This window comes from Chiloscyllium plagiosum, unplaced genomic scaffold (assembly GCF_037043375.1).
Source record: "Chiloscyllium plagiosum isolate Xiang-an unplaced genomic scaffold, Cpla_swu_hap1 HiC_scaffold_33, whole genome shotgun sequence".
NCBI lineage: Eukaryota > Metazoa > Chordata > Chondrichthyes > Orectolobiformes > Hemiscylliidae > Chiloscyllium > Chiloscyllium plagiosum.
Genome location: NW_028270171.1, coordinates 25,958,338 through 25,971,923, shown reverse-complemented (window position 1 = coordinate 25,971,923; position 13,586 = coordinate 25,958,338). Strand labels below are relative to the sequence as shown.

General features: G+C 42.7%; 1 protein-coding gene across 3 annotated transcripts in view; it reads left to right on the top strand.

Moving 5' to 3' along the window:
* foxred2 (FAD-dependent oxidoreductase domain containing 2) overlaps window positions 1-13,586 on the top strand; it is a 57,144-nt gene that overhangs the window by 28,978 nt on the left and 14,580 nt on the right. For all 3 annotated transcript variants that reach the window (XM_087978383.1, XM_043679975.2, XM_043679978.2), the window contains 2 exons: window positions 9,641-9,806; window positions 12,199-12,440. In XM_087978383.1, coding sequence (XP_087834509.1) covers window positions 9,641-9,806; window positions 12,199-12,440 — 408 coding nt within the window. The remainder of the gene's footprint in view (window positions 1-9,640; window positions 9,807-12,198; window positions 12,441-13,586) is intronic.

Sequence of the window (13,586 nt, the reverse complement as noted above, 5' to 3'; positions counted from 1 at the left end):
TTACTATTTCAGGTAGTGAACTCCAAGTGTTACAATCTCCAACGGGAAAAGGCTTCTGCTGCTCTTTTACTTAATCTCTGCTATTTAACCAAACTTAATTTAGTTTAAAGATCATGAACAGAGATACTTCCATTTCGGGGAGTTCAAAACTAGATGATTCAACTATAAGATGCTCATTAATTGTCTAATAGTGATTCAGAAAAAAGTATTTTACCAGAAAGTGGGTAGAATGAAGAATCTGGATAAAAAATTGGTTTAAGGGCAGAAAACAAGTGAGTTGTGACAAATGGTCGCTTTGCCAAACTGCAGGATGGTAGACAGTTATGGTAAACAGGACCATGGCTGCTTCTGATGTATGTAAATGACTTGGATATTGTAATGCAGAGTAAAATGTCTCTGCATATCTCTGTCTTTGTGTGTGCTTTTTGGAACTAGGCCATTAAGTTTGTATTATCTTTCTGTATCCCTTCTGCCAATATACATCACCCCACACTTGTGTGTTAAATTCTATCTCCTACTTGTCCACCCTTTTTTGCTCACTATATTTTTTTGCAGTCAATTTGTATCTATCTCACTTATTAGCATGCTTCCAAATTTGGTGTCATCAGCAAATTCTGACATTTTACTCTGCATTACAATATCTAAGTCATTTACATACATCAGAAGCAGCCATGGTCCTGTTTACTATAACTGTCTACTGTCCTGCAGTTTGGCAAAGCAACCACTTGTCACAACTCACTTGTTTTCTGCCCTTAAACCAATTTTTTATCCAAATTCTTCATTCTACCCACTTGCTGGTAAATGTTTTTTTCTGAATCTCTGTTGGACAATTAATGAGCATCTTATAGTTGAATCATCTAGTTTTGAACTCCCCGAAATGGAAGTATCTCTGTTCATGATCTTTAAACTAAATTAAGTTTGGTTAAAAAGCAGAGATTAAGTAAAAGAGCAGCAGAAGCCTTTTCCCATTGGAGATTGTAACACTTGGAGTTCACTACCTGAAATAGTAATTGTATGGGTTAGATAGGTGATTCCAGATTCATTAATAGAATTTAAATTTCATCAGCTGCCATGGTGGGATTTGAACCCACATCCCTAGAGCACTGTGTCACTACTTTGCCATGTCTTTCCAGGCCAGGTTAAAGGATAAAAATATTGGCTTCAGGATACTGGGGAAAGCTCCTCATTCTTGTTTAAAATACAGAGGAACCTCGATTATCTGAATATTGAATTATCTGGCAAGATCACAAGGTCCCGGTGCTTGGCTAAACTATGTTATCCGGCATTTGATTATCCGGAATTCGATTAACCGAACGAAATACTCCCTGCCTATGTCTTTTGGATAATCGAGGTTCCTCTCTACTACCTTGGGATCTTTTAGGTCAGCTTGAAAAGGATGACATTCTGTTTTAATGTCTCACCTGAAAGACAGTGCAACACACCCTCGGTGCTACACTAGATAATGTTCTGGTTAAGATTTATTTCTCAACCAAAACTGATCTGTATGGAGCACCTCCCTGAGGGGAGGGTGGCAGCAATAGTAATTAAGGACAGTTTTCCAAGATTATGCATTGCATTCCTAATGTTTGGGTCAATGATTTCAAATAGAGATCTACAGAGTACTCTTGGCAGGGGCAAGAGGTGAGGAATGAATCATACTGGAGCAAAGACACAGATAGGAATTGGGATCTGGTCCAGCAGGTGAATTTTAATGAGCTAGTGAACAGGGGCTTTGCCTCATGTTAGTCAGTATTGAAATAGGAGGATGGAGCTGAGTATGCAGCTGGAGAGAAGATGCTGGAGAGTATGGTGGTAACAGACAAGAATATGAGGTGAATTGAATTATTTTTGCAGTCTTCCACTTCTGTTGGTCAGTGGTTAATATTCTTTATGAACTTTCTTTCCCCTTTAAAAAATAGGCATTCTCTGTTTGTCCAAACCCTGTTTGTGAAGTCCAATTGAAAATGACCCACAACAAATTCTTTAGGAGTTCATCCTGCATTCAAAACCTGGAAGAGTGGTTCACAAGACATGCACGTGCACACAATTAGGAAAGAAAGGAAAGGAAACAAGTTATAAATTGCTTAAAATCAGAGATATCAGAAACTATTCATGTGAATTAGGAGTTAAATAAATCATTATCCAGTGGAGGTTCATTCAGTAGACCTTGCTCAGAACTGCCTTTTGCAGTTAAATTGTAGTTGACGGGACAGTAGTTGTAAGATGGGAACTCTTGCACTTCACAGGCAAAATACAGGATTCTTTCCAGAAATCAGACTTTTGAGAGTTTATGTTTAGAAATACAGTCGCATCACTAGGCATGGAGCTGTTTCCAGTTCTGTTGTCACAGGTAGACTAACAAAGTACGTTTAAACTAAAAATCTGTAAATGGAAGCTTATTCAAACACATGGCACAGTAGCTCAGTGGTGAGGCCTGAGGTGGGAATTGAACCTGGGTCCCTGGCACTGTGAGGCTGCAGTGCTAACCACTGAGCCACCATGCCACCTATCTGAGCTTAATCCCTCAGCTAACCAGGTTTTTTTTGATGTCCTGTCCAAAATCTGTTATGTTTATGAAAGGTATTTATGGAGTCATTAGCATAAAGTCAAGCAGTAATGGGTTTTGGTGGTTTCCTTTCTTCAAAACTGGCTGAGGCAGACATCTTGTCCACTATTACTTCATGTTGGCTTGGCTGCCATTTCTAGTCAGTGAAAGGAATGGGATACTCCAGGAGGATGATGTAAGCTTTAGTCCTCTTGTTACTGCTGATCTGAACTTTACAAAAATTATCATCGGTTGGCATCATGTGATCCCACATAGTATCAATTTTTAAGAATATTTAAGAAAGAAATTAGTTACTTTAAAGAAAACAAATTCTGATTTCCCTCTTGCTATTACAGGAGGGTTTTAAGTTCCTGAAACACAGGGAATATTTTGGAGGAGGTGGAACCTATACAGGCTGGATGGTTGAGTTGGGACTAATGTCCATGTGGATGATTGGCTAAATTTATTCGAGAGGGTTTAAATTAACTTGACGTGGAACTGGAAGCCATGATATGGTACTGGAAAAGAGAATCCAGATGCAACAAGGATAAAACATGCTTTTAAAAATTTACTCATGAGATGTGAGCGTGACTGGCTGGGGCAGCATTTATTGTCCGTGCCCAGTTGCTCGTCAGTTGGTGGTACTGTAGTGAGCTCCTGCCTTAAAGTGCATGAGTCCATTTGCTGTCAATAGACCCACAATGCTGGTTTGGGTACAGTCAAACGGGCAAGTCCTGTTTCAAGTTCATGGCCTTGGGATTTAGAAAGTTGTGACAATGTAAACCACAAATCTTTAACAACTGTTCATGGATTGAAAGACTCAGCAATAACTCTTTCCGGAAGAAACTGTGTCATGCGATGTAAAACACAAGGACAAATAATTATAAAGGAATTAAAAGAATCAGAGAATCCATTTGGTATGGAAGCAGGCCTTTTGCCGGCAGATCCACATGCCCCTCCGAAGGGCATCCTACCCAGACTCACCCCCAATCCTGTAACCCTGCATTTCCTCGTGATTGATTCAGCTTGACTGCACATCCCTCATTACTGTGGGCAATTTGGCACAGCCAACCCACCTAACCTGTAGAAGGAAACAGGAGCACTCAGAGGAAACCCACGGGGAAAATGTGCGAACTCCACACAGATAGTCATCCGAGGGTGGGATTTTGCCTGTGACCCTGGCACTGTGAGGCAGCAGTGCTAACCATAGAGCCACCATGCTGCCCTATTAACACCAGCTAACCATCCCTTGGAAAAAGGATTTAAATGCAATAAAGTTTAAATAACTACTTTAGTATTTTATTATCTGTGACATTACTTAAATAACAGAATTAAAGGTAACTTGTAATTGACACACGACAGAGTGATTGATGTTATTGACATACTGGTGGCTAAACTTGAAACCAGGGTAAGACATTTTTGGTGTCAGTAATAATTAACAGTAAATGGAAAGCATTTAAATGTTGTTGCCCCTGAGGCTTCAAGCAGTACAAAGCTGGCATAGCTCTGTCGTAATATGAATTCCTGCCTGCAGCTCATGGCTGCAGTATTTCCACCCAGGCTGGGAGACTGAGTAATTCTGGCATTGACCTTCTCTGGGGAGCATATAGCTAGAGAGTGGCTGAGATTGATTTCATGTCCCTAATTTTTGTTATTTTTATTATTTGCCCATCACTGTACTCTGCTGGAGAAAGATTTTTGCCTTTATAAAAAGACATTAATGTGGTTACATTCATGAGTTCCATTTGCTATATATGTCTAATTGCTGTAGTGTGTTTCTTGAATAGATGTTCTCTGCTGGCTGAACGGACTGTGGCAAAATCAGACAGCTAGAAATTCTGCCTTAAGACCAGCCTTGGCTGACCCAGTGTTGTCAGTTGATTTTCTGTAAATGGACACTTTCAGGACACTGCATAAGCTGTTACATCCTCAGTTAATATCTTGCAGAGTGTTCACCATGTGTAAGGTTGTTTATGCAACAAAGTAATAACAAAATTCAGGGTAATCTTCCCACAGATCTTTGGTTTCAGAAGTGTGTTTTTTTAAAAACTTGGTCTTTTTAAATATGATTACAAACTTGGCTAATGCATTAAGCTTCATTGCAGTTCAGACTTGGCTTTAGAATATAGGCAGTCAGTGGAGTGAGGTGTGAGAGAGAGATCATTTACCTCACTTAGAGCCTTCTGTTTGATCCAAGTCATCTACCTTGGAATACTTGGCTAACACCCAGGGCAACAGAAACTAGGAACCTGACTACTGCCTCCAATAATCTCCGTATTTACATGAGAGCATCTTCTCTTGATTGGAAATGAATTGTGTCAATTATGCTCCTAACTGGCTCTAATGCTGCTCTGTATTATAGTCACTTCCTGTGGTTGCGAAGGCTCTCAAAGAAATTGCCCTGTTCGTATTGGTCAAGAATCTAGGTGAGGATGAGCATGTATGGAGTTGCTGTCCTTGCCCAATCTATAACATCGTAAACTTGAGCTCATCTAAAATTCGACAGTCTTCATATTACACCAGGTTATTACCCTGATTCTGTTTGACCTAAACTGACTCCTAATCTGGCAAAAACTCTTTTGAAAATCCTCATTCTTGTTTACATATGCCCCGAGGACCTTGTCTCTCCTGCTGTCTGTAACCACTTCAATCCCTAAAAACTGCCAAGTTCACAGCACTCCTTCAAAACTGTTTTTTTGTACATGGCTGACTTTCATCACCCTACCATTGGCAGTTGTATCTTCAGTGCTTCAGCTCACGAATTCTCTCCCAAACCCTTCCCTCCTTTAAAATCTATCCCTTAGACCAAGCATTTGGTACAATGGCAGCCATTTGCCTTGTAAAGACAGTGGTTGAGCTGTAGCGATCGGCTCTGATTATCATCTATTGTGGCTCAGGGCTTCTACTTTGGTACTGCAGTCTCTGCCATGTATACTACAGAAGAAGAGAATGGGCTGAGAGGGTGTATGTTTCTTTGTCTTTACTTTCTTAAGACCCTCTTCTTGGCCACTAAACACGTTGTTTTTGCTTGCCTCTTTCCAATTTTCTTCTAAACAATTAGTGCCCAGAGGTCATGACTGTCAGGGACTGTAATTTATTGTGCCTTTAAGAAATATATTCTGTGATATTGGTCTTGCAGTATTGTCACAGTGCTGCCAAAATGTCTCCTTCAGACAGGCTGTTGGTAAATGGCTTGGAGTTATCTCTAGGCGATTTTTGAAATGAGATAAAGGAATCATGAGTGGATGGGGTCAGGGCTCTCACAGATCTAGGAAGGCTTTTAGTTTTGTTTTCAGTGAGTTGGGATGCTGGGTGCTGAGCAAAAAGCTCAAGTTCTCAGCTGCTAAAGTGAAGTCTCAGACAGCGAGGCTTCCTTTTAAAAAATCAAAAAGGGCAGATTGTTTCTTTCTTCTGGACTGGAGAAAGAGAGAGCATGTGAGAGCTGTAACTGTTTTGCTGAATTGCATTTTTGCCAAAGGGTGTGTTTGTGGTATGCTGCCGTTACTGGAACAGTTGATGATCAGTGGTGAAATAATGCAAGAGTTTAGAGGGATTTGGGCCAAACGCTGGCAAATGGGACTAGGTCAAATTGGGATGTTTGGTCGGCGTGGACAAGTTGGACCAAAGGGTCTGTTTCCCTGCTGTATAACTCTGACATTGTCTTGTTAAAAATATAAAGTTATGCCAGTTTTTTTTCTTTTTATATCGTAACTGTGTTGTAAGAATAAAGTGTGTTTTGATTAAAGCCTGTTGGTTGACCAATCCAATCACATCTGGAACACAGCGCCTTACACTTAGCTTTAAATAAATATAAAAGCTAGGATCTGCGCTACCTCCTAATAATATTCTGGTGGGGGAGGTCTGGTCTGGACCATAATGCTGACTGTCTCCCAGTTCTCAGTCAAAATCCATCATCAGGAATGGTTGTTGGAGGTTCCTGGTTACAGATGTTTCAGTAAGATTAGGGAGGGTGGTAAAAAAAGGAGGGGGGGGTGGCGTTGCTAATTAGAAATGGTATAACGGCTGCAGAAAGGCAGTTGGAGGGGGATCTACCTTTGGAGGTAGTATGGGCTGAAGTCAGAAATAGGAAAGGAGCAGTCACCTTGTTGGGTGTTTACTATAGACCCCCCCAATAGCAGCAGAGATGTGGAGAAATAGATTGGGAAACAGATTTTGGAAAGGTGCAGAAGCCACAGGGTAGTAGTCATGGGCGATTTCAACTTCCCAAATATTGATTGGAAGCTCTTTAGATCAAATAGATTTGACGGGGCGGTGTTTGTGCAGTGTGTCCAGGAAGTTTTCCTAACTCAGTATGTAGATTGTCCAACCAGAGGGGAGCCATATTGGATTTGGTACTTGGTAACGAACCGGGACAAGTGATGGGCTTATTAGTGGGTGAACATTTTGGTGATGGTGACCACAATTCTGTGACTTTCACCTTGGTTATGGAGAGAGATAGGTGCGTGCAACAGGGTAGGTTTTGCAATTGGGGGAAGGGTAAATACGATGCTGTAAGACAGGATCTGAGGAGCATAGGCTGTCAGGGAAGGATGTCATTGAAATGTGGAACTTTTTCAAGGAACAGATACGACGTGTCCTTGATATGTATGTACCTGTCAGGCAGGAAAGAGATGGTCGTGTGAGGGAACCTTGGTTGACGAGGGAGATTGAATGTCTAGCATAGAGGAAGAAGGAGGCTTACCTAAGGTTGAGGAAACAAGGTTCAGACAGAGCATTGGAGGGACACAGGATAGCCAGAAGGGAGCTGCAGAAAGGAATTAGGAGAGCTAAGAGAGGGCATGAAAAATCTTTGGTGGATAGGATCAAGGATAACCCCAAGGCATTTTATGCGTATGTGAGAAACATGAGAATGACGAGAACGAGGGTAGGTCCGATCAAGGACAGTAGTGGGAGACTGTGTATTGAGTCGGAAGAGATAGGAGAGGTCTTGAATGAATACTTTTCTTCAGTATTTACAAATGAGAGGGACCGTATTGTTGAAGAGGAGAGTGTGAAACGGACTGGTAAGCTAGAAGAGATACTTGTTAGGAAGGAAGATGTGTTGGGCATTTTGAAAAACTTGAGGATAGACAAGTCCCCCGGGCCTGACGGGATATATCCTAGGATTATGTGGGAAGCAAGAGAGGAAATTGCAGAACCGTTGGCAATGAACTTTTCGTCTTCACTGTCAATGGGGGTGGTACCAGAGGACTGGAGAGTGGCGAATGTTGTGCCCCTGTTCAAAAAAGGGAATAGGGATAACCTCGGGAATTACAGGCCAGTTAGTCTTACTTCGGTGGTAGGCAAAGTAATGGAAAGGGTACTGAGGCATAGGATTTATGAGTATCTGGAAAGACACTGCTTGATTAGGGACAGCCAGCATGGATTTGTGAAGCGTAGGTCTTGCCTTACAAGACTTATTGACTTCTTTGAAGAGGTGATCAAGCATGTGGATGAGGGTAGAGCAGTGGATGTAGTGTACATGGACTTTAGTAAGGCATTTGATAAGGTTCCCCATGGTAGGCTTATGCGGAAAGTCAGGAGGCATGGGATAGAGGGAAATTTGGCCAGTTGGATAGAAAACTGGCTAACCGGTCGAAGTCAGAGAGTGGTGGTAGATGGTAAATATTCAGCCTGGAGCCCAGTTACAAGTAGAGTTCCACAGGGATCAGTTCTGGGTCCTCTGCTGTTTGTAATTTTTATTAATGACTTGGAAGAGGGAGTCGAAGGGTCTGTCAGTAAATTTGCAGATGATACGAAGATTGGTGGAGTTGTGGAGTGAGGAGGGCTATTGTCGGCTGCAAAGGGACTTAGATATGATGCAGAGCTGGGCTGAGGAGTGGCAGATGGAGTTCAACCCTGTCAAGTGTGAGGTTGTCCATTTTGGAAGGACAAATAAGAATGCGGAATACAGGGTTAACGGTAGTGTTCTTAGTAAAGTGGAGGAGCAGAGGGATCTTGGGGTCTATGTTCATAGATCTTTGAAAGTTGCCACTCAGGTGGATAGAGCTTGTAAGAAGGCCTATGGTGTATTAGCGTTCATTAGCAGAGGGATTGAATTCAAGAGTCATGAAGTGATGTTTCAGCTGTACAGGACCTTGGTTAGGCCACGTTTGGAGTACTGTGTGCAGTTCTAGTCACCTCACTTTAGGAAAGATGTGGAAGCTTTGGAGAGGGTTCAGAGGAGATTTACCAGGATGTTGCCTGGAATGGAGAATAGGTCGTACGAGGATAGGTTGAGAGTGCTAGGCCTTTTCTCATTGGAACGGCGAAGGATGAGGGGTGACTTGATAGAGGTTTATAAGATGATCAGGGGAATAGATAGAGTAGACAGTCAGAGACTTTTTCCCCGGGTACAACAGAGTGTTACAAGGGGACATAAATTTAAGGTGAAGGGTGGAAGGTATAGGGGAGATGTCAGGGGTAGGTTCTTTAGCCAGAGAATGGTGGGGGCATGGAATGCGCTGCCTGTGGGAATGGCAGAGTCAGAATCATTGGCGGCCTTTAAGCGGCAATTGGATAGGTACATGGATGGGTGCTTAAGCTAGGACAAATGTTCGGCACAACATCGTGGGCCGAAGGGCCTGTTCTGTGCTGTATTGTTCTATGTTCTATGTTCATATTTCATATATATTTGATATATTAGGACTGATGTAAAGGACACATTAAAGGCAGAGAGGTGGAGAATGTAGTGAGGAAATTCCAGAACTTGGAGATTTGGCAACCAAAGAATAGCCACCAGTTGTGGAGTGATTAGAAGCAGGAGGGTGCAAGAGGTTAGAATTGGAGGGTGAGGCGATACACCTGAGGAATTGTGGAGATGGAAGAGACTGCTGAGATAGGGAAGACCATGGAGGGATTTGAAAATAAGGGTGAGAATGTTTACGTGGAACCTTTACCAGACCGGGAGCCAGTGTAAGTCAGGAAAAGGGACCGAGTGTGAGGTTTAAGATACAGGCAGCTATTTTGGATGAGTTATGCTTACAGAGTTTGGAAGATGGGAGGATGACTGATCCCAGGTTATCGGGTCAGATTGTGGTGCGTGACTTGTCATGCTGCTGTTATAACCTGTGGTTTCTGGTTGTCTCTTGTCAGCCCGTGCTGTTCATCACCTCCTGGAGCACCGATACCATGGTACTTCCTGGCCGGCCACCACGCTGCCCATCTCCCATTTGACCAACACCATAATCAAGCGCATCAACGAGGCCTCTGGTCTTTATCAGATGTTCAGCATCCTGGCTGATATTGTGCTGCTACAGAAGTGAGTGAGCCTCCACATTAAGTGATCTAGTTGGACTCCATGCAGTATTCACAGTCTCCAAGATGGCAAGCTGTTCCCTTCACATCCAGTAAAACGTGTCACAATGGTTTATATCATGCTCCCCTGGATGACCTGCCCAGTGATACACTGGGTTGAATTGAATCCTACCCCTAAACCCACTGTTGCCCACCCATGTACTTTCCAACATAAGGTTCCTAGATTATTACCAGAGTAAAATTGGCTGAGTTTAACCTGGTGATACTGAGTTCTTGCAACTCCTAGACTGAGATCAGCTAACAAGATATAGCTGGCATCTCATGAGAATGTTGAACTGTATTCTACATTCCCTAGATTCTCTGGGTCAGTTGGGTTCAGTTTTAAAATGTGCATGTTTATTTACCATTATTGGAATTGTGAAGAAGAGTCAAATTGGATTGAAACATTATCTCTATTTCTCAGTCCTCAGATGCTGCCAGCTCACTGAGTTTCTCCAGTATTTCCTGTTTCTGTTACCTACTGTTTATACAATCTTTGAATTAGATATCATTATTGTATAAAGCTGATGTATCATTGGCTGGTGATACTGACACAACAGGATAGTAGCAACAGAAGATGAATCAACCAAACAGAAACTATGACTGAAGGTTAATGGAATTAAATAGAAACCTTCAGAAGTCTGTCAGCTTGTAATTGAGCATCCATTAGGGTAATGATAGAGAAAAGATTAGAGTGGTGCTGGAAAAGCACAGCAGGTCAGACAGCATCCAAGGAGCAGGAAATTCGGAATTTCGTGATGAAGGGCTTTTGCCTGAAACATCGATTTTTCTGCTCCTCGGATTCTACCTGACCTGCTGTGTTTTCCAGCACCGCTCTAATCTTGACTCTAATCTCCAGCATCTGCAGTGCCCACTTTCGCCTTGATGACAGAGAAAGCTGTTCCAAGGTCTCCTGACAGCACAATGTTTGCCTTTGTTTAATTTACTCCCCTTGAAGATGCCCTGCCTCACCAGAGGACACAAGAAAAGCAGCAGGAGTAGGCATTCAGGCCCTCCGATCTGCCTGCCATTTTAAAGATCATGGCTAAACCATCTACAAGATCATGGCTAAACCATCTACAAGATCATGGCTAACTCATCTCAGCCCTCAACTTCTCTTTCATTCCAGTTCCTTGTTGCCCTCAATTCTTTGACATTTCAAAAATCTATCTACCTTCTCTTTGTATTCTAGTCTCTGCATCTGTTTGAGATAGAGAATTCTAGACATTCACTACCCTGTGAGAGAGGGCATAATTCCATCTCCACTGTCTGCTGTTAGAATCATAGAAATGTACAGCACAGAAACAGACCCTCCTGTCCAACTTGTCCATGCCAACCAGATACCCTAAATTAATTTAGTCCCATTTGCCAGCATTTAGCACATATCCCTCTAAACTCTTCCTGTTCATAACCCATCCAGATGCCTTTTAAATGCTGTAATTGTACCAGCCTCCACCACTTCCTCTGGCAGCTCATTCCATACATGCATCACCCTCTGTGTGAAAAAGTTGCCCCTTAGGTCCCTTTTAAATGTTTCCCCTCTCAACTTAAATGTATCCATCTTGTTTTGGACTGCTGCACCCAGGGAAAAGGCCTTGTCTGTTTACCCTATCCATCCCTCACCCAGGTTATCTCCATTTGCAGTGTGGGTATTGATAGAGAACATCATGGGACTGTTCATCCATAGGCAGCACAACAGTGTGATCCCACCTTTTAAGGGCTTTGTGACTTCGGACAGAGTTAAACAGTGATTTCTTCACTTAGACTGTTTGTGGATTCTGTGCTCTGGAGGACTGTGGATATTCAGGTGATGAATATGCTCAAAAGCAAGATTGGGAGAATCCTGGGCCCTGAATTAATTGAGAGATTAAAGACAAAGTGGAAATTCAACTATTATCTTATTGAATGGCACAGCAGACTCGAGTGAGCTGACTTTGGGCCCTTTGTCTTATGTTATGGTGGCTTGAACTTGGTCTCACTCAGTGTCCATGGTATACACAGGGTAATGATCAGGGCTGGGAGAGCTAGCTGATTTCCTCCCTGTTTAACCCAGAACACTGAGCCTTGGTTTGAGATTTGCAAATTCTGAACAATTTGATCGTGGGTCTAAGTGGCTTAATGTTGCCCAGATCGTGCTGTTGCTATACAGAGAGGGAACTATTGCCCACGCTGCTTATACAGTGTGTTGGGATATAACATTGACTGTAACCAGCCTCATCACCCGGCCTCTGCAATATCATCTCAGTTACGCCGTCTAGCAAATGCCCCACAGAAAAGTCACGAGGAGCAAAATATGCATCCCATACTGGGGGGACATTCCTGTGACCGCTAACATCTGTCCTGCTGTTTATTTGCAGAAATGCCACAGAGTTTGAATACCTGGAAGAGTATCCAATTGGAGCACTTCCACATCTTCAGGAAAACACTGGGAGAAATGCAGCAAATGGGCTATTTGTTATCAACCTGGAATATGGGAGCAACTTTTCCAGACCAGAAGCTGATGTTTTCCATCCCAGCCGTTCAGTGGGAGAGCCCAGATATGCGTGGCTCTCAAACTTCCTCCACCCTGTCATCTACTTCTATAAACGTCTCCCGACAGGTTAGTGGTTCACTCTATTCCATCTCCTTCCCTGAAAAGACAGGATCAATTCTATACACATAATCACGGAATTACTATGGTGCTTTTTCTCCAATTCCCTGCATCACATTATACTCAGAAAAATACTCAAGGTCCTCTTGAAGGCCTCAATTGAACCTGCCTCCACCACATTTCCAGGCACTGCATTCCCTGTCCTAACAGCTTGCTATGTGAAAAACGTTTTCCTCACATGACTGTGGCTTCATTTGCATATCACTTTAAATCTATGCTGTCATGTTCTAATTTATTTTACAATTAGAAGCAAATTCGCGCAACATACTTTCTCCAGCCTGCTCAAAATTTTGAAAACCTCAATCAGATCTCTTCTCTGCCTTCTTTTCTCCAGGGAGAACAGTCCCAAATTCTTCAATCTATCTTTATACTGAAGTTTCTCTTTCCTAGAGTTATTCTAGTAATTCTGTCTCCAGTGCATTCACATCTTTCCAATAATGTGGTACCCACAACTGTACACACAATTCCAACTGAGGTCTAACAAGTCTCTTGAACAATCATAGAATCCTAGAATCCCTGCAGAGTGGAAACAGGCCCTTTGGCCCAACAAGTCCACACTGCCCCTCCGAAGAGTAACCCACCCAGAGCCATTCCCCTACCCTATTATAATAGTGTTCAGGGATGTGTAGGTTAGGTCAGGGGTAAATATAGGATATTTCATTCCTGAGCACTATGGACAGCTTAGCATGGCCAATTCACCTAACAGCACATCTTTGGATTGTGGGAGGAAACCGGAGCACCCAGAGGAAACTCACGCAGACACGGGGAAAATGTGCAAACTCCACACAGTCAGTCGCCCAAGGCTGGGATTGAAACCGGGTCCCTGGTGCTGTGAGGCAGCATTGCTAACCACTGAGCTACCGTGCCGCCCATAAAAGTTCAACATCATCTCCTTGCTCTTGTAATGTTTTCTAATCAACCTGCTCAGATATGTCAGTACACACCTCACGAACAGGTGAGACTTGAATCCAGGCCTCTTGTACTCAGTGCCCCTATGAATGTAGCCAAGAGCTCGATTATAATAACAATATCCGTTATGTGAAACTGGAAAAGCACAGTAGGTCAGACATCACTCAAGGAGCAAGAAAGTCAACA